This window comes from Herpailurus yagouaroundi, unplaced genomic scaffold (assembly GCF_014898765.1).
Source record: "Herpailurus yagouaroundi ecotype Mexico unplaced genomic scaffold, PumYag 28, whole genome shotgun sequence".
In the NCBI taxonomy this organism is placed as follows: domain Eukaryota; kingdom Metazoa; phylum Chordata; class Mammalia; order Carnivora; family Felidae; genus Herpailurus; species Herpailurus yagouaroundi.
Window position 1 is genome coordinate 135010181 of NW_024412376.1, and position 20915 is coordinate 135031095.

The 20915-nt window shown below is 35.3% G+C and overlaps 1 protein-coding gene across 8 annotated transcripts in view; it reads right to left on the reverse strand.

Moving 5' to 3' along the window:
• Positions 1-20915, reverse strand: part of N4BP2 (NEDD4 binding protein 2) — a 77168-nt gene that overhangs the window by 48189 nt on the left and 8064 nt on the right. For 5 of the 8 annotated variants that reach the window (XR_005793469.1, XM_040485238.1, XM_040485252.1 and 2 more), the window contains exons 2-5: positions 14079-14161; positions 12029-12371; positions 6788-7928; positions 6079-6203 (exon numbers count right to left, since the gene is read on the reverse strand). Coding sequence is in view for 7 of the 8 variants with exons in the window: in XM_040485238.1 (XP_040341172.1) it covers positions 6079-6203; positions 6788-7928; positions 12029-12257 (1495 nt within the window). In the remaining variant the exon portion in view is untranslated. Of the gene's footprint in view, positions 1-6078; positions 6204-6787; positions 7929-9303; positions 9505-12028; positions 12372-14078; positions 14162-20915 lie in introns of those variants that run through there. The other 3 variants (XM_040485276.1, XM_040485260.1, XM_040485268.1) reach the window with 3 other exon arrangements.

Sequence of the window (20915 nt, forward strand, 5' to 3'; positions counted from 1 at the left end):
GTGCACACGTGCATGCGTGCGAGCATGAGCAGGGGAGGGGCAGTGAGAAAGGGAGACACAGAATCTGAAGCAGGCTCCAGGTCCGGAGGGCTTGTCAGCGCACAGCCCAATACAGGCTGAATGCAGGGTTCAAACTCAAAAACCAGGAGAGCATGACCTGAACTGAAGTCAGAAGCTTAACTGACTGAACCACCCAGGTGCCCCTATTTGGAAGTTTTAAGTTTCATGTACTCTCTTACAACTCAGTAATAAAAAGGCAAATAATCCAATTTAAAAATAACAAAAGACTAAGGAGCTAGAAAAAGAAGACAAACAAAACCCAAACCCAGCAAAAGGAAAGAAATAATAAAGATTAGAACAGAAATAAATGATATAGAAACTAAAAAGACAATGGAAGAAATCAATGAAACCAGAAGCTGATTCTTAGAAAAGATCAACAGAACTGACAAACCTCTAGCCAGACTTATTAAAAAAAGAGGACCCAAATAAACAAAATCACTAATGAAAGAGGAGATAAAACAACCAACACCACAGAAATACAAATAATGGTAACAGAATATTATGAAAACCTATATGCCAACAAACTGCACAACTTAAAGAAAATGAATAAATTCCTAGAAACGTATAACTACCAAAACTAAAGCAGGAAGAAATAGAAATTTTGAACACACCAACTACCACCAATGAAATTGAATCACTAATCAAAAAACTCTCAAAAAACAAAAGTCCAGGACCAGATGGCTTCACAAGCAAATTCTACCAAACGTTTAAAGAAGAGTTAATACCTATTCTTCTCAAACTATTTCAAAAAAATAGCTGAAGGAAAACTTCCAAATTCATTCTATGAGGCCAGCATTACCCTGATACAAAACAAGATAAACAGCACAAAAAGACAGAGAGAGACAGAGAGAGAACACTACAGGCCATGAATATAAACGTAAAAATATAGATGTAAGAATCCTCAACAAAATATTAGCAAGCCAAATCCAACAATACATTTAAAAAATCATGCACCACGATCAAACAGAATCTATTCCTGGGTTGCCAGGGTGGTTCAATATTTGCAAAACAATCATGACATATCACATCAATAAGAGAAAGGATAAAAATCATAGGATCATTTCAACAGATGCAGAAAAAGCATTTGACAAAGTATGACATCCATTCCTGATAAAAATTCTCTACAAAGTAGGTCTAGAGGGAACATACCTCATCATAATAAAGGCCGTATTTGAAAAACCCACAGCCAATATCATACTCAATGCTAAAAAATTGAGAGCTTTTGCCCTAAGATCAGTAACAAGACAAGGAGGTCAACTCTCATGACTTTTATTCAACATAGTGCTGGAAGTCCTAGACACAGTAATTAGTCAACATAAAGAAATAAAAGGCATCCACATTGATAAAGAAGAAGTAAAACTCTCACTATCTGCAGATGACATGAGATACTATATGTAGAAAATCCTGAAGACTTCACCAAAAAACTACTAGAACTGATCAATTAATTCAGTAAAATTGAAGGAAACAAAATCAGTGTACAGAAAGCGGATGCATTCCTATACACTGATAATGAAGCAGCAGAAAGTGAAATTAAGAAAACAGTCCTATTTACAATTGCACCAAAAACAATAAAATATCTAGGAATAAACTTAACCAAAGAGTTGTGAAAGACCTGTACTTTGAAAACTATAAAACTGATGAAAGAATTGAAGACAACACAAACAAATGGGAAGATATTCCATGCTCGTGGGTTGGAAGGAAAACATTGTTAAAATGTCCATACTACCCAAAGCAATCTACACATTTAATGCAATCCCTACCAAAATACTAACAGTATTTTTCACAGAACTAGAACAAAAAAGAAAAAAAAATACTAAAATTTGTATGGAACCACAAAAGACCTCGAACAGCCAAAGCAATCTTGAAAAATAAAACCGGAGGTATCACAATTCTAGATTTTAAGTTCTTTTACAAAGCAGTAGTAATTAAAATCACATGGTTCTAGCATAAAAAGAAACACATAGATCAAATGAACAGAATAGAAAACCCAGAAATAAACCTATAATTATATGGTCAATTAATATTCAACAAAGGAGGAATGAATATGTCATGGGAAAAAAACAGTCTCTTCAACAAATGGTGTTGGAAAAACTGGACAGCTTCATGCAAAAGAATGAAACTGGGCCACTTTCTTTCACCATCCCCAAAAACAAACTCAAAATGGATTAAAGACCTAATTGTGAGACCTGAAACCATAAAAATCCTGAAGCAGAACATAGGCAATAATTTCTCTTTCATCCACTATAGCAACATTTTTCTAGTTATGTCTCCTGAAGCAAAATAAAAGCAAAAATAAACTACTGGGATTGCATCAAAATAAAAGGTGTCTGAACAGCAAACGAAACAATCAACAAAACTAAAAGGCAACCTACTGAATGGGAAAAGATATTTGCAAATGATTTATCTGATAAAGGGCTAGTATCCAAAATATATAAAGAATTTATACAATTCAACACCCAAAACACAAATAATACAATTAAAAAATGGGCAGGAGATATGAATAGACATTTCTCCAAAGAAGACATACAGATGGGCAATGGACACATGAAATGATGTTCAACATCACTCATCATCAGGGAAATGCAAATCAAAACTACAATGAGGTATCACCTCACACCTGTCAGAATGACTAAAATCAAAAACACAAGAAACAATAAGTGTTGGCAAGGATGTGGAGAAAAAGGAACCCTCCTGCGTGGTTGGTGGGAATGCAAACTAGTACAGCCACTATGGAAAACAGTATGGAGGTTACTCAAAAAAACTAAAAAACATAACTACCTTACAATCCGGTAATCACACTACTTACCCAAAATATACAAAAACATTAATTCAAAGGGATACATGCACTCCTATGTTTACTGCAGCATTATTTATGATAGCCAAACTATGGAATATGGAAGCAGCCCCAGGGTCCATTGATAGATGAATGGATAAAGGTGACACACGTACACATACACATACATACACACACACACACATGCACGCACACACACACATGAAAAATGTTATATATTATATATACATATATCATATACACACACACATAGCAGAATATTATTCAGCCATAAAAAATAATGAAATCTTGCCATTTTGCAACAACATGGATAGAGCTAGGGAGTATAATGGTAAGTGAAATAATTCAGAGAAAGATAAACACCATGTGATCTCACTTATATATGGAATTTATAAAACAAAACAAACAAGGGAAAAAAATAAAAGGGAGAGAGATAAACCAAGGAACAGACTCTTCACTATACAGAACAAAGTTACCAGAGGGGAGGTGGGTGGGAAGATGGGTGAAATAGATGATGGGGATTAAAGAGTACACTTATGATGAAAAAAATAATTTTTTTAATTTTTTTAATGTTTATTTATTTTTGAGAGAGACAGAGTGCAAGTTGGGGAGGGGCAGAGAGAGACACACACAGAATCAGAAGCAGGCTCTAGGCTCTGAACTGTCAGCACAGAGCCTGACAGGGGACTTGAACTCCTAAACCACAAGTCATGACCTGAGCCCAAGTCAGACACTTAACCGACTGAGCCACCCAGGTGCCCCAATAAGAAAATAATTTTTTAAAAAAGAACACAAGATACTTAAGAAAAAATGCATTTTTTTCAAGGAAATTTTTTCCCATTTAATTTTTAAGGGAAAAATTGTACCTGAATATAATTAATGTATTGAAAATCTTTTAATTACATCTTCAGGGGAAAACAAATTAAACAGACAACTTTCCAAAGAAGATAAACTAATGGGCAAAAGGACACACCGAAGAATGCTCAACAGCCTCAACCACCAGGAAAATGCAATCAAAACCACAATGAGCTGGGGCGCCTGGGTGGCTTAGTCAGTTGGGTGTCCGACTTTGGCTCAGGTCATGATCTCGCAGTCCGTGAGTTCGAGCCCTGCGTCGGGCTCTGGGCTGATGGCTCAGAGCCTGGAGCCTGTTTCAGATTCTGCGTCTCCCTCTCTCTGACCCTCCCCCATTCATCCTCTGTCTCTCTCTGTCTCAAAAATAAATAAATGTAAAAAAAATAAAAAATAAATAAATAAAAAACCACAATGAGCTACCACTTCACATCCACCAGGATAGTTATAATCAAAAAGACAGACAATAACAACTATTGGTGGCACTATGGAGAAGTTGGGACCCTCATAAACTCCTAGCAGGATTGTAAAATGGTGCAGTTGCCTTGGAAAACCAGTTGGCAATTCCTAAATAGGTTAGACATAGACATACATGTTCATAGCAATATTATGCATGATAGGCAAAAGTGGAAACAATTCAAATGTTCACCAACTGATGAATGAATAAATAAAATGTGGCATATCAATAAACTGGAGTATTATTCAGCCATATAAAGGAATGAATTACTGACACATGCTACAACATGAACCTTGAAAATGTTATGCTAAGTGAAAAGAAGGCTTTCTTTCACAAAAGACCATATATTATAGGATTCTGTTTATTTATTTATTAGAATTTGATATCTTTAATCTCTTATTTTTTTGTATTTTTTAATATAATTTATTGTCAAATTGGCTTATATGATTCCATTAAATGAAATGCCCAGAATAGGCAAACCTAGAGACAGAAAGTAAATTAGTGGTTGCCTAGGGCTGGGAGAGATTGAGGAGAAATGACGAGTGACTATTAATGGGTGTAGGATATTTTGGGGGTGATAAAAATGTTCTAAAAGTGTAGTGATGATTGTAGAACTCTGAATATGCTTAAAACCATGTGATTACTATCCCAATAAAGCTGTTTAACATAGAGTGCTGCCTACTGAGGCTCGGTGGGTCAGTCAGTCAAGCGTCCGACTTCAACTCAGATCATGATCTCGCAGTTCATGACTTCTGTGCTGACAGCTCAGAGCTGGGAGACTGCTTCAGATTCTGTGTCTCCCTCTCTCTGCCCCTTGCCTGCTCTCTCTCTCAAAAGTAAATAAACATTAAGAAAATTAAGAAAATTTTTTAATAAATAAGAGAGTTCTGCCTATTAATTTAATATTATTATTGCTAGGACTATTACAGTAGTAAGGGCATGTTCAACTGCTGCTCAGCCCTTCTTTCTCATTTAACCTTAACAACAATCATGAAGGTTAAGTATTATTAAGCCCTTTTACAGCTGAAGACAATAGGCCTTGGAGAGTGTAGATAACTTGTAAAACATCACATAGCTAGCAACTGCCATATCCAAGACTATTCACCACATCATATTGTTTTCTTTATTTTTTGTTGTGTTAGTATTTTCACATTCCTGAGTTCTCACTTTAATATTCAGTTCAAGAAAAAAACACAGAAAAATTTAATGTCTTCAGATGGCAAATTCAAGAATCACTTATACAGTGCATTTATCATAAAATAAAGGTGAAAAATATTGTCGATGTGTATTACAAATTCTTCAGATGAAATTCAAACTGTTCATAACATAAAATATAACATTTCATGATAAAACTGTCTTCAGTGAACAGACAGTTGCACTAATAAAAATAGTAAGGTTTTATCTCTGACCTCTCTACAAATTCAGATTGAGGAGAGCCACTTTTACTCTCACACTGCCTCCCTTAACAAGTAAATCAATCTAGGAAAAAGTAGCAGTTAACAACACCAATCCCATTTCAGGAAACAGGAACCAGAGCATAGGAGACAACTGGAACCATCTTGAGCTCTTCTGAGACCCATATAGAAAATCTGGTACACTTGTGACAAGATTCCCATTCATTAAATAAAACTTAAACATGTCATGCAACGTTCTAAGCATTTTACAAAAATTAACTCCTTTAATCCTCATAACAACTCTGTGAGATACAATGACCTCCTTCACTTCTTACTATGTAACATAACAATTATTATAATTTTACTTATTATATATAGTTGAATAATTCACTTTATTTTTTAAGTTTAATTAAAAACTTTAATTAAAGGGAATCATAACTTCCTAAAAATTATATATCTGTCAAAATACAAATACTTTATATTGCTCTTAATATTACCCAGAATCTAATGTCTATTCTTACCACGATTCTGGTTCCATTCATGTGCTTCTCCTAAGTACTTTACATCAAACTGGTACTGTCCATTTATGTAAAAATAATCATCAGTACTAAGAATGATTCCACTAGGATTATCCTCTTGCAAAGTCCTGTGAATGATAAATGGAATTGTTTTCATTAATTTTTCTTCTAAATTCTCTCTCCTAGTTTTCACAAGGTCATAATCCAAATAAAGAACTCAAGTATGGTTATTTAAAAGTGAGAATATAATAATATTCAAACAAATCACATTGGAAATGCTCTAAGCAGAAGATTGACTCCCAAGAAAACTGACCTAAAACAAACCTATTTTGTTCCTTGAATTCAAAACCAATTATGGCTTTTTAACTCTATAATCAAAGTTGAACTTATTTTTCTCCTACTCAAATTGGTTCTCTTCCACATAAAGCTATTTCTACTGATTTCAAAAGCTCACAATCTTGAAATCATCTTTAAATTTTTCTTCTATTCTGTCTCCCAAAATGACATGCTAAGATAAAATAAAAAAACTCCTGGAGAAAAGAGTGCTGCTATCAGCCACAAAATAAGAAAAAATTAGTGAAAAGAAAAGATTTCAGTGGTTACTAAACATATCTATTAAGCAAAAGCATTTCACATATTCATATTCTCTATCTGTTATAAATGCTCAGGTTCATGCATCATACTTTTTTAAAAACTCAATTAAACCTCATACCTTGCCAAAAAAGATTTTCCTGATCCTGGAAGCCCTCTGAGAAGAACAAGAACTAGTCCAACATAAGATGATGTCTTCTTTCTTACAACCTGAGAAACTGGGGTTTCTTGTACTTGATAAGCACTTGCTCCCTCTTTATTTCTCCATACCTTTGTTGGGGAAGTGTGAGAAATAACCGGAGGGGGAAAAGTGTAGTTGACAGGTCTCCAGTGTGTAGCGGTGGTTACGACAGGAGCTACAAAGCCATGATTTCCTTGAAAGAGGTCAAAAGCAGGAATCATTGGATTCCACATTGGTGGAGGTGGAGGAGGAGGCAGCAGTAGAGGGAGAGGGGTAAGTACTGGGCAGTAATTCACATCTTTCCCCTTTGACGGCAGTTCAGTACGTTTGTGCGGTTTGAAATTGAACTCTTCAGAAGGTACAAACATATCAGGGACAGAAGCAGATTTCTGATCCCCACCTGTACCTAGTAAATCAAGCCCCAGATTTTGCACAGTAAGGCTTAAAGCCTGAGGTTCACTGTCATCCAAATCTACAGGGGCTTGAGAGAACGGAGTCTCAACATACTCAGTTTCTAAAAGCTCTTTAGGTCTTTGACCACGATTGCTACCACCCACCATACTGTCACTTGCTACCTTTAAAGAACCACTGAGAAGAGAATCTTCCAATGCCAATGTGTCATCCTTTATACAACTTTTGGACTCATCTGAAACAGAATGTGAAGTTACAGTGTTTGAACTTAATGCAGAGGCAGAATTCTCTACATTTTCACTGTTCAAATCCACATTTTCTGTAGAAAGAATGGGAGTCATGCTACTTGCATCTGAATTTACAAATGCACTCGGGTCACTAAAACTGTTAACACTTTGCAAAGGCAAAAATGAGTATACTTGGTCATCAGAAGAGTTCAATTTCTCAAAAGCATTCTGTATTAAGGAATCCAAGTCTTCGGTTAGCTGCATGTCCAAAAATGAATCCATTTTTGAATCTTCACTCTCTTCTTCAGAAGGATACTTTTCCATTATTTCACGTCCCACAGCACTTACTTGGCTCTCAGAAGCAATGAAGCTTTTTGAAGATGATTCTTCTACCTTGGCATCAGAGGCAGATAATTCTAATAGACAATCCATTGCATTTTCAACTGTACAACAAGGACAACAATATAAATGTGTATTGAAAATAGTAAAATACAATTTGATTAAAATCCATGTAAAATTATACTTTTTGCACTGAATGGAATATAGAAATTTATAAATATTCAAGTAATTTTTTTATTTAATATTTTACTAGTATACCAGTCTGTATTAGTGAAAGGTTTGAATGATGGAGTCATACAATGTTGTTACTTTCAGACAAGCTGTAATAAACTAGGCTAATAAATTACCATCAAGTAGAGGTCTCTGATAAATGTGAATTAACAAAATATTTATAAATTGTATCTAAAGATATCTATAATCATATACATTACAGTTATTTATAAAGACCCTAAAACCAGTTAATTTATTCAATACTGAGCAACTGCATGTCCTTTTAAGTACAAAGTATTTTCAGTACTCTCCTGTAAATCTAATTTGTTTATATGGTTAATGCTATAAATTTCACTTAATACAAAAAATAAGTATCAGCATATACTATATATCGGATATACATTGTACAAAGATAAATAAGACATAGTTTTTACTACACTTAAGAGATTTTTGCAATCTAATGGAGGCAATTAAAGATAATCAAATTAGAAGACAATTATATTATAATATAGATTAAATAATGCACATTTTTAGTAATACACAAATGCCATAACAGCCTTATAAGAGCGTAAGGAAAGATTTCACGTAAGGTAATATGTGAACTGGGACTTGAAGGTTAAAAAGAAACTTGTCAGACACAGGAAGGAAAGGCAAAGCTGGTCTTGAAAACACAAAGTATGTTTAAGGTATTAAGAGAAGTTAGTTGGAGTATGGGTACACAGTACTATGGTGGATAAAAGGAGACAAAACTGGAAAAGATCAAGTGAAATTGGGAAGAGTCTTGTATGTCAAGGTAAGAAATATCAATTTTATTTTCTAAAGAAACTATCTGTCACCACATTTGAACTAGGAGCTTTATATATATCACCGATATGAACCCTCAAATAATACTATGAGGGTTAGTATCTCTAGCAAATAAATGAAGAAAATAAAGTTCAAAAAGTATATTAACTTGGCCCAAATCACACAGATACTAAGTGACAGAGCCAGGCCTGGTATGTCTGACTCCAATGCTGAGCTCTTTCCCTTATAACACAAATACAGAGCCATTAGAATTGTTAAGCATTTGAAATTTGTGGAGTTTTGCTTATTTTTGTGCTTTGTCTTAAGGAAATATGAAGCACAGCACAGTAGGTAACAGCTCTGGTCTGGAGTCAGAAAACCAGCATTTAAATTCCTACTTGTTGGCTATGACCCTCGAACAAGTTACTTAACTTGTGTAAGCCTTGATTTTCTCATTTGCAATATGGGGATAATAAAAGTACCTACCTCATAGGGTTGTTGTGAGGATTAAATGAGATAATCCGTGAAAAAGTGCTGTGCATAAGGACTGGCACCTAGTAAGCACCCAATTAATGTTCCCTTAAGAAGAAAAACAAAGAGGGATTGGAGGGGCAAGCCCAGCAGAGAGACCAGTTAGGAGATTATAGCAATAGTACAAAGGTTAGAAGCCCTAAACATGAAGAAAAAAAAAAAAAAGAAGAAAAGGAAAAAAAAAGAAAAAGAAAGCAAACACAAAAGGTATTTCTATGAAGAAAATGTACATGATAGAAAACCACAAGATCAACCCAAAAAATTAATGTGTAGGGGCGCCTGGGTGGCGCAGTCGGTTAAGCGTCCGACTTCAGCCAGGTCACAATCTCGCAGTCCGTGAGTTCGAGCCCCGCGTCAGGCTCTGGGCTGATGGCTCAGAGCCTGGAGCCTGTTTCAGATTCTGTGTCTCCCTCTCTCTCTGCCCCTCCCCTGTTCATGCTGTGTCTCTCTCTGTCCCAAAAATAAATAAACGTTGAAAAAAATAAAAAATAAAAAATAAAAATAAATTTAAAAAAAAATTAATGTGTATATAATAAAAACACAGTATTATGTAAAAGTAAGTAAAAGATCAGGATATTTATATCACGCAAGAGATACACAGGGTGTTGGAAAAATTAAAACAATGGTATAAAATAATAAAAACACATAAAAATTCACACAATATAATAATTAATAAGCCATATGCAAAAATGTTCAATAATCCTGTTTATTTAAAGAAAAAACAAATTAAGACAAAGCAAAATTTTATTCCTATTAAAATCGTGAAGTCATACTACACAGTGCTGAAACAGCTGTGGTGAAACCACGGTACTTATACAGTCCTGGAGGGATGGCAACTGGGCACACCTCTTGTAGGCAAATTCAGCAGCACGTTTCCAAGAGCTGAAAACTGTTCTTACCTTGTGACATGAGGAAATAAAACGTTGGGACTAAGAAAAAAAGCCAAAAGAAGGGAAAGGCGATTTGTACCAAGATGTCCTGTGCTGTATTAATTATTCATGAAAAACTTAGTTACAATTAAATAAACTAGAGCACATTTCAGTGGAATATTTGAAGCTATTAAAAATAAGTATAAAAATCATAGCAACACTGAAAAAATGCTTGTTACGCTTAAAAAGCAAAATACACAATTTCATCAATGTTATCATTTCAAAATGCTCAAAATATCAATTTTTATGAACAAGATGTAGAGAAGATCCTTGAAAAGAGAAACATTTTTTGTTAGGATGTAAGGGCAATATATTTTTCTTGTAATTCCTCATTGCTTATGTTAGTGTATGTGAAACAAATAAATTTTAAACACATCAACATTAAGAAATAAATGTTGAAGTCACACATAAAACTCTATATACTGTCATTTCTGAGCATTATGCAGACTGCCGAAAACTGTTTTTCTGCATATATAACAGAATACTTAAGCTCACATCACAGACTGCATAAAGAATAAAAGTGAAGTTTATCATGCATTACCAAAACTTCCCCAATCCAGAATAATTTTATCTTATACTAATCATAGCCAATAGCAATACTGAGCATCAACATTTGAAGTACTCAAGTATTAAAGCAATATTTAATTTACTCATTCAGTCAACTTTGATAGTTTCTTGTCTGTCAACATACTTCTAAACAATTTATTACAAGTTATTAATAATACCATACTGAAGACTTGACCAAACAAACAAACCAACCAACCTCGGTTCTCACCGGAAGTCCTATGAGGTACATACTTTTATTTTTCTCATTAACAAATAAGAAAACAGAGCCAGAGAGGTAGTGGCAGAGCTGGAAACCTAACCCAGATTTCCTGATTCCAAAGCCAATATTGTGAAGTACTACTCTATTAGCATCAACTCTTAATAAGCTCTCATTCCCACAATTACAATCTTTTCCCTCAGAACACCTGGATGGCTCAGTTGGTTGTGTCTGACTCTTGATTTCAGCTCAGGTCATGATCCCAGGGTTGTGGGATCGAGCCCCACATCGGGCTCCCCTGCTTAAGATTCTCTCTCTCTTTCTCTCCCTCCCTCTCCCCCTCATCTCCTCCCTCCTCTCCCTAAAAAAATAAAAATATCTTTTCACTCAATAAATATTTACTGAGGTCCTAATATGAGTCATTAGCTATTTTAGGGGCTGGGGATACAGCAATAAAAATATTTTATGAGATCTGTCTTTATGGAGCTTACATCCTAAGACAGTGGTTTTCAGCTGGGGATGATTCTGCTCCCCAAGGGAAATATGACAATAGGTGGAGCCATTTTTAATTTGTCAAAAGGGCTGCTGAAGGTTGCTACTGGCATCTACAAAGTACAGGCCAGGGATGCTGCTAAACATCCTACTATGCACAGGAAAGCCACTCACAACAAAGAATTATCCAGTCCAAAATGTTGGTAGTTCCAACCTGTTCTAGAGGGAAGATAAAAAGAAATAAAACATAGAATATGGTATCTATACATACATCTTATATTTAGAACTATACATATCTTGAAAGCAGAAAAAACTATGCTTTCTTCTTCCTCATATCCTTCACAATACTCAACTTAATAACTTGCCCATAGCAGATGCTCAATAAATTAACCAAAGAGAAAGAAGGCAATCATTTTTCTATATTACTGCTGGTCATGGCATAGTACATGAAGTCTTCTTACATGATGCAAAGGATTCAAACTAAACTTTTTCTCACCTTTGAAATCACATTCAGAAAGCATCAAATACACTACATCGGGATCCAGATCAGAAAACATCTCTGAGATACTGGTGAAGAGTTCTTCCTGATCAACTTTTGTCTCACACATGGAAGGAAGAGTAGTGGTTGGCTCCTCATGACTAGCAACACTGGATACGACAACTTCCTTAGAGCTTGCGGTCTTCCGAAAAGGATTTCCCCCAAGATTTTTCCTTCTCCTTGGCATTCTGACTTCCAAAACTAAAATGTTTCCCTTTTCTTATTTAAGATGTTTGATATTTAAGTCATACCTCAAAGAAAACACGGTTAAATATCTTGCACAATCCAGCAGTAATAGGACCTAAAATAGAAAGTAAGTAAAGACACTCAGACTATACAGTTATATTTCCATTTCTAAAATCGGAATGGTATCTTTATTTGACTCTAAGAAAGTACCATCAACTCTGGCAGCAAAGCCAAAAAGCAGTCAAACAACTTTTCTCTCCAAAATATTCAAGTTTTGCCAGGATTGAACATGTTAAAAATTTAAGATATTAACAAATATAATGTATCTTCACAACAGCCAGTATACTGTTTTAATTAGCATTTTATTTCAAAAAACAAAAAACAATATTCATAATGACAATGTCTACTGAACATCTACATTTGGATGTCTAATAGGCATCATCAACTTAACATGTCCAAAACTGAGCTCCTGATCACCTACTTCACACCTGCTCTTCTCAGTCTTTCCCATCTTAATTAATGCAACTCTATCCTTCCAATTGCTTGGGTCAAAAATCTTGTATTCCTAACTCGTCTCATCCCACATCCAAACTATAAGCCAATTTTGTCAATACTACCCTCAAAATGCATCCAGAATATGACCTTTCCTCACTATCTCACTACTACCACAGCCTGTTGCCTAGATTACTTACAAAAGTCTCCAAACCAATCTCCTTGCTTCCATCCTTGCCCCTTCACAGTCTATTTATATTTAGCACAGCAATCAGAGTGACTCAGTTAAACCATAAGTCAGATCATACATCTCTTCTGCTTAACTATTTACTGGCTTCCCATCTCATTCAGGGTAAAAGCCAGAACTCTTAAAATAGCCTATAACCCAGACCCTGGTTACTTCAGTGCTGTCATCCCTAGACCTTGCTCAGTGCCACTCCAGCCACACTTCACCTCCTTGTTCTTCTTTAACCACACCAGCCATGCTTTTCCCGGGAACCTTTAGATTTGGTTCCCTCTACCTAAACTACTACTCTCTCAAGTATCTATCACATTTATTTCCTCACCACCTTCCTATCATTACTCAAATGTTACCTACTCAGGAAGTCAGTCCCAACAACACTTATCCTTTCCTAACTTGAATTTCCTCATAAGACTTAATCATCTTCTAACACAATACATATTTCATTTCGGGTTTTTTTGTTTTCTTTTTTTATATTTACTACCCATACTCAAGTAAAGTGTAAGCTCCACAAGGGCAGGGACTCATTGATCTGAAGAACCCCAGACAGTCTACTTGCTCTCTTCACCTGGATGTATCTAATAACCATTTCAAATTTAACATATGCAAAACTAATTGATATTTTCCCCCAAATCTGCTCTAACCATTTGGTCTAGCTACTTTCATCATTTACTCGTATTCTGGTGTCCTAAATGTTCTTTCTGCTTCCAACTTGTGTCTCCTACAGTCTATTTTCAACACACCAGCCAGAATGATGTTCATACAGCAACATAAAACATACATACATACATACATACAACACATAACAAGTCAGAATCAGGGCCTGCTCTAAATCTTCAAGTGGTTCACCATGCCACTCAGTAAAACCTAAGTTCTTACAGTGGCTCACCTCCCTGCTGGCCTTTGATACATTCTTCCCCAAAATATTTGCATTGGTAATCTCACTCCTCCAAACCTTTATTCAAGTGTCAGTTAATGATTTCTTCTTTGATTACCCAATTTAAAATCATCTCCTCCAATCCCTCTGCCCCAATCAATCTCCCTTCCCTGACTTCCCATTGCCCATAATACCCATACTATAAAATTTACCTTTTAATTAAACTTATTGTGTCATAGTTCTCTCCATCTTCCAGAACGGCACTGTCAATATGGCAGCCACCAGCCACATGTGCCTATTTAAATTTAAATTAATTAAAATTAAATAAAATTACACCTTTATATATTAATAGCACATAAAGTAGAATTCAGAGGGGGAAAAAATTACCAGGGACAGAGAAGGGCCTTATATAATCATAAAGGATCAGACCACCAAGGCAACCCTAAATGTATATGCACCAAACAACAGAGTCACTAAATAAGTGAAACAGAAACGGACAATTGAAATGAGACATGGACAAATCCACAATTACAGAAACTTCAAAAGCCCTCTCTCAACAATTGGTAGAATAACTAGACAGAAGATCATCTAGGATACAGAACACCAAGGATACAGAACACAATTAACACTATCAATTAAGGATAATCAACATTTATAGAACACTCCATCCAACAGCAGAATACATTATTTTCAAGTGCCGACTGAATATGTACCAAGATAGATCATAGCCTAGATTTTAAAACAAACCCCAACAAATTTAAAAGAACTGAAATCACACAACGGAATCAAGCTAGAAATCAATTAACAGAAAGATAACCAATACATCTCCAAACACTTGGAACCTAAGCAATATGCTAAATAATCCATGGGCCACAGAGAAAGTCTCAAGAAAACTTTTTAAATACACTGAAATGAATGAAAATGAAAATATACCATATCAAAATTTGTAGGACACAGCTATAGCAGCAATGGTGGACATTTATAGCAAATTTACAACCAAATACAACATTACAAAAGAGGAAAAGTCTCAAATCGATCAATAACCTAAGCCCCCATCACAATTACCTAGAAAAAGAGCAAAACAAACCCAAACCCAAACCCAGCAGAAGGAAAGGAATAATAAAAATAAGAGCAAAAATTAATGAAACTGAAAACAGAAAAGCAAAAGAGAAAAATAAGTGAAACAAACTGATAGTTTTTTTAAATTTATTTACTTATTTTAAGAGTGCACACACACACACACACACACAGTCACACAGGGGGAGGGGCAGAGAGAGAGAGAGAAAGAGGAAGAGAGAGGAAGAGAGAGAGAGAGAGAGAGAGAGAGAGAGAGAGAGAGAGAGAATCTTAAGCCGGTTCTACACTGTCAGCGCAGAACCTGAAATGGGGGCTCAAACTCACAAACCATGAGATCATGACCTGAGTCAAAACCAAGAATCAGACATTTAACAACTGAGCCACCCAGGTACCCCACAAATTGATAGTTCTTTAAAAAGATCTTTAAAAAATGACAAATCTCTAGCATGAGTAACAAAGAAGAAAAGAGAGAAGACACAAATTACCAATGTCAGGAATGTAAAAAGGGTATCACTACAGAACCCTGTATGCTGAAAGCTTTATATAAAACACTGATGAAAGAAATCAAAGATCTAAATAAACAGAAAGACATAGCATGTTCATGGACTAGAAGACTGAACATAGTAAAGATGTCAATTCTCCCCAAATTGAGATACAGAATTCCTACCAAAACCCCAGCAAGATTTTTTGTGGATAAGGACAAGATTATTCTACAATTAAATGGGAAAGACAAAGGAACTAGAATAGCTAAAACAATTCTGAAAGAGAAGAATCAATCAACTGAACTTCAAGATTTGTTTTATCACTACACTAATCAAGCCTGTATGGTATCAGTGGAGGGACAGACATGTAGATATGAAAACAGAATATAGAGCTGGAAACAGAAGAGAGAACCCAGAAATACACCAACATAAATATGCCCAACTAACTTTTGACAAAAGTACAAATGACAATTTAATGGAGAAAAGACAGTCTGTTCCAACAAATGAAACTGCAGCCAGTGGACATCCACAGATTAAAAAAAATAAACTTTGACCTAAGTCTCACACTTCACAGAAAAATTAACTCAAAATGGATCAAGAACTGAAATCCATAAAACTATAAACATTTTAGAAAAAAAAAAAAAAAAAAAAAAAAAAAAACAGGATAAAATCTCCATGACCTAGAGCTAAACAGAAACACCAAAAGCATGACCCATAGGAAAAACTGGTAAACTGTACTTCATCAAAATTAAAAAGTTTTGCTCCATGAAAGACCGTGTTAAGAAGATGAAAAGACAAGCTACAGATTGGAGAAAATATTTGCATACCATGTATCCAACAAAAGATTAACATCTGAAATATATAAAGAACTTATCAAACTCCACAGTAAAAAACAATTCAACTAGAAAATGGGCAAAACGCGTTAACACCAAAAGGATGTACAAATGGCAAATAGGCACATAAAAGATGTTCAACACCTTGAGGCATTAGGTAAATACAAATTAAAACTACAAACAATGAGATATTACTTACACATCTATCAAACTGGCTAACATAAAAACTAATGGCAACACCACATGCTGGCAAGGATACAGAGAAACTGGATGGCCCATACGCTCTGATGGGAATGTAAAATAGTACAGCCACAGTGGAAAACGGTTTGGTAGTTTCTTTAAAAACTAAACATGTGGGGCACCTGGGTGGCTCAGTTAGTCATGCCACCAACTCTTGATTTCGGTTTAGGTCATGATCTCTCAGTTTGTGAGATAGAGCCCCATGTTGGGCTCCGCACTGACAGCACGGAGCCTGCTTGGGATTCTCTCTCTCCTCCTCCCTGTTCTTCCCCTGCTTGTGCATGTATGTGTGCACAACACCATACAACAATTCAGCAATTGCATTCCTGGGCATTTATCTAAGAGAAATGAAAAATTATGTTCACCCAAAATCCTGTACACAATGTTTATAGCAGCTTTGTTCATTAAACCAAAAACTAGAAAACAGTTCAGATGTCCTTCATCTGAAGGTACTTCCATTCCATGAAATACTAGTCAGCAATAAAAAGGAACATACTAATGATATACAAAACAACCTAGATGAAATTCCAGACAGTTGTGCTGAGTGGAAAAAAAGCCAATCCCCAAAGGCTATATACTGAATAATCTCATTAATGTAACATTTTTGAAATGACAAAATTACAGAAATAGATTAATGATTGCCAAAGGTTAAGGAAAGGATGGGAGGAAGGGGCAAGTGGGTGTGGCTATAAATGGGTAAATTGAGAGATTCTTATAGTGATGGAAATATTCTGTACTAATGACAATATCCCGGTTGTGATACCATAGTAAAGTTGTGCAAAGATGTTTCATTGGGGGAACTGGGTAAAAGCACAGGAAACTTCTCTATATTATTTATTAGAACTTCATGTGAATCTACAATCTCAAAATAAAAAGTTTAATTTTGAAAAAAATCATGTTAAATTAAAAATTAATTTCCTCATATGAGTCACATTTCAAATGTCCAATTACTACATGTGGTTAATGACTATCATACTGGACAGCAGAAATAGTAAACTTTCCTATCAGTGTAGAAAGTTCTATTGGACAACACTGTTCAGGAATATAAGTTTCATGGAGCAAGTGAATATCCCATCTTATGAAGATAAGAAACTTTATAAGCAAAAAAGTACAAAGAGGAAGTCTTAAAAGAAAAAAGTACTAACACATCTAGCCACATTAAATGTAAAATACCTATGTATCAAAAACAAAATTAAGGAAAAACATGTATAACATACAGCAATGGTTTCCCATTTCTCTTCTTCCATTCTTTCATAAACAGGATTTTGCTGCCACCATTTCTACAACTACACTAAAATTGCTCTTATCTACCAACAATGCACAAGGGTTCCTTTTTCTCCACATCCTCGCCAACACTTGTTTCTTCTTGCATTTTTAATTTTAGCCATTCTAACAGGTGTAACGTGGTATCTTGGGGCCCCTCGGTGGCTCAGTCAGTTAAGCATCCAACTTCGGCTCAGGTCATGATCTCATTGTTCGTGAGTTCAAGCCCCGCATCAGGCTTTCTGCTGTCAGCCAGAGCCTGCTTCCAATCCTGTCTCCCTCTCTCTCTGTCACTCTCCCACTCCCATGTGTACTTTCTCTCTCAAAAATAAACATGTTAAGAAAAAAACAAGTGGTATCTCATTATTGTTTTAATTTGCATTTCCCCAATGATTAGTGATGTTGAGCATCTTTTCATTTGTCTGTTGCCCATCTGTATGTCTTCTTTAGAAAAATGTCTATTCAGGTCCTCTGCCCATTTTTTTTTCAAATGTTTATTTTTGAGAGAAAGAAAGAAATAGAGCACGAGCAGGGAAGGGACACAGAGAGGGAAACAGAATCCAAAACAGACTCCAGGCTTTGAGCTTTCAGCACAAAGCCTGACACAGGGCTTAAACCCACACAACATGAAATCATGACCTGAGCTGAAGTCAACCGCTTAACTGACTGAGCCACCCAGGCAGCCCCTCTGCCCATTTTTAATCAGATTATTTGGGGTTTTTGGTATTGAGCTGTATGGAAGGTCCTCAAAAAATTAAAGATATAATTTCCATATGATCCAGTAATTCCACTATTGGGTACTATCCCAAAGAAAATGAGAATACTAATTCAAAAAGATTAGCATTATTTTCAACAGCCAAGATATGGAAGCAACTCAAGTGTCCACTGATAGATGATTAGATAAAAGGATGTGGTATGTGTACATACACATACACAGTGGAATATTATTCAGCCATAAAAATGAATGAAATTTTGCTACTTGCAACAACATGGATGAGCCCAGAAGGTATAATGCTAAGTAAAACAAGCCAATTAGAGAAAGACAAATATCATATTATTTCACACATATGTGGAACAAACAAAACGAATGAAGAAAGAAAAAAAAGCCCAAAAAAAAGCCAGACTCTTATATACACAGAACAAACTGGTGGTTGCCAGAGGGAAGGTGAGTAGGGGGATGGGTGAAATAAAGAGGATTAAGAGTATACTTATCTTAATGAGCACTGAGAAATACACAGAATTGTTAAATCATTATATTATATACCTGAAACTAATATAACATCACATGTTAATTATACTTGGAAAAAAATACAAAAATTTTAAAAAGGGAAAAAAAGAGTTTTAGAAATCTAAGCAACCAAAAGGTTCTGGTACATTCTCCCATATTCATTTCAACTACAAGCCATTCTAACTTACTAAAGTAAGTGAAAAGGAAGCCCAGTAAGGTTCTGATTTTCCACCTGATTTTGATTTATGTTGTGCTTTTTATGTCAAATATTAACTTGTTTTCCAAAAAAATAAAATAAAATTGCTCTTATCTAAATCACCATTGACATACATGTCAATAATAAAAGTCAATGATAAAAAGTCCAATTCAGCAGGAAGATGTAGTGATTCTAAGTTTGCATTCAGCTTGTAAAACCGCTCCCTCTATAGCTATTAGAAAAAGGAGCACCCCAACAAAAAGAAAAAAAAAGGAACAATAAGGACATAGAAGATTTGAGCCATGCACTATATAACTTAACTTAATATCTATACAACAATGGACCCAATAACCACAAAATATACTTTATTTTCAAATACATAAGCAATTATACTATAAATGAGTAACTAAAATATAACTAGAAAACACAATTGTTTCAAAATTAAGAACTACACTTCTACAGTTGAGTCAAAGAATTTCACTATGCTAATTAGTAAAATGTTAACATTACTTTAAAATAACTAATAACTAAGATTAATATTATTTAGAAAACATATTTTAACCAAATAAAAATATATATCCAAGCTTCGTGAGATACAATTAAAATCATGCACAGTAAAAGATGCATACAAGTGCATATGTTAGGAAAAAAAAAGAAGGGCTGAAAAACCAACCATCTAAGCATTTAATAAGCAGTTGGGGGAAAAAATAGTGAATCAAACCCAAAGAAACTAGAAAGGAAGTAACAAATAGCAAATACAAAATAGAAAACAAATACGCAGTAAAGGGGATAAAAAATGTCAAAAGACGGTTCTTTCAAATTTAAACAATTTTTTTAAAAAAACACTGTTAAGAATGACACATCCCTGGAATGCCTGGGTGGCTCTGTCGGTTAAGCATCTGAGTTCCGCTCAGGTCATGATCTCATGGTTCCTGAGTTTGAGCCCCACGTGGAGCTCTGGACTCAGCGCTGACAGTGCAGAGCCTGCTTGGGATTCTCTCTTTCTTTCTCTCCCCCTCCCCACCTGGAACTCTCTATCTCAAAATAAATTTAAAAAAATAATACATAAATAATGACAAATCCCTGGCATGATCAAAAAAGAGAAGGCACAAATAACCAGTATCAAAAATGAAAAAAGGGACATCATTATCTAGTCCACAGACATATTTTAAAAAGAGAGATAACAAGATACCATAAATAATTTTATGCCAATACATTTTAAACTTCAAGTGAAATGCACATTTTTTTTAAATACACATCACACTATATCTGATATAACAAGATCTGACAGTCCTGTATCTATTAAAGAAATGGAATGACTTAAAACCTTCCCACAAAGAAAACCCTAGGTCTAGGTGGCTTCATAAGTAAATTCCACTAAATCATCTCTAATACCAATCTTAAACTCTTCTAGAGACTAGGAATAAAACTTCCCAACGCATTTTATGAGGTCAACATAATCCAGATACCAAAACCTTACAAGGATATTACATGAAAAAAATTACAGGCCTATTTCACTCATGCAAATAGGTGCAGGGGCACCTGGGTGGCTCAGTCAGTTAAGCGTCTGATTTCAGCTCAGGTCATGATCTCGCGGTTCATGAGTTTGAGCCCTATGTCAGTCTCTATGTTCGAGCCCTATGTCAGCCCTATGACAGCTCAGAGAGCCTGGAACCTGCTTCAGTCTCCCTCTCTCTCTGCCCCTCCTCTGTTTGTGCTCTCTCCCTCTC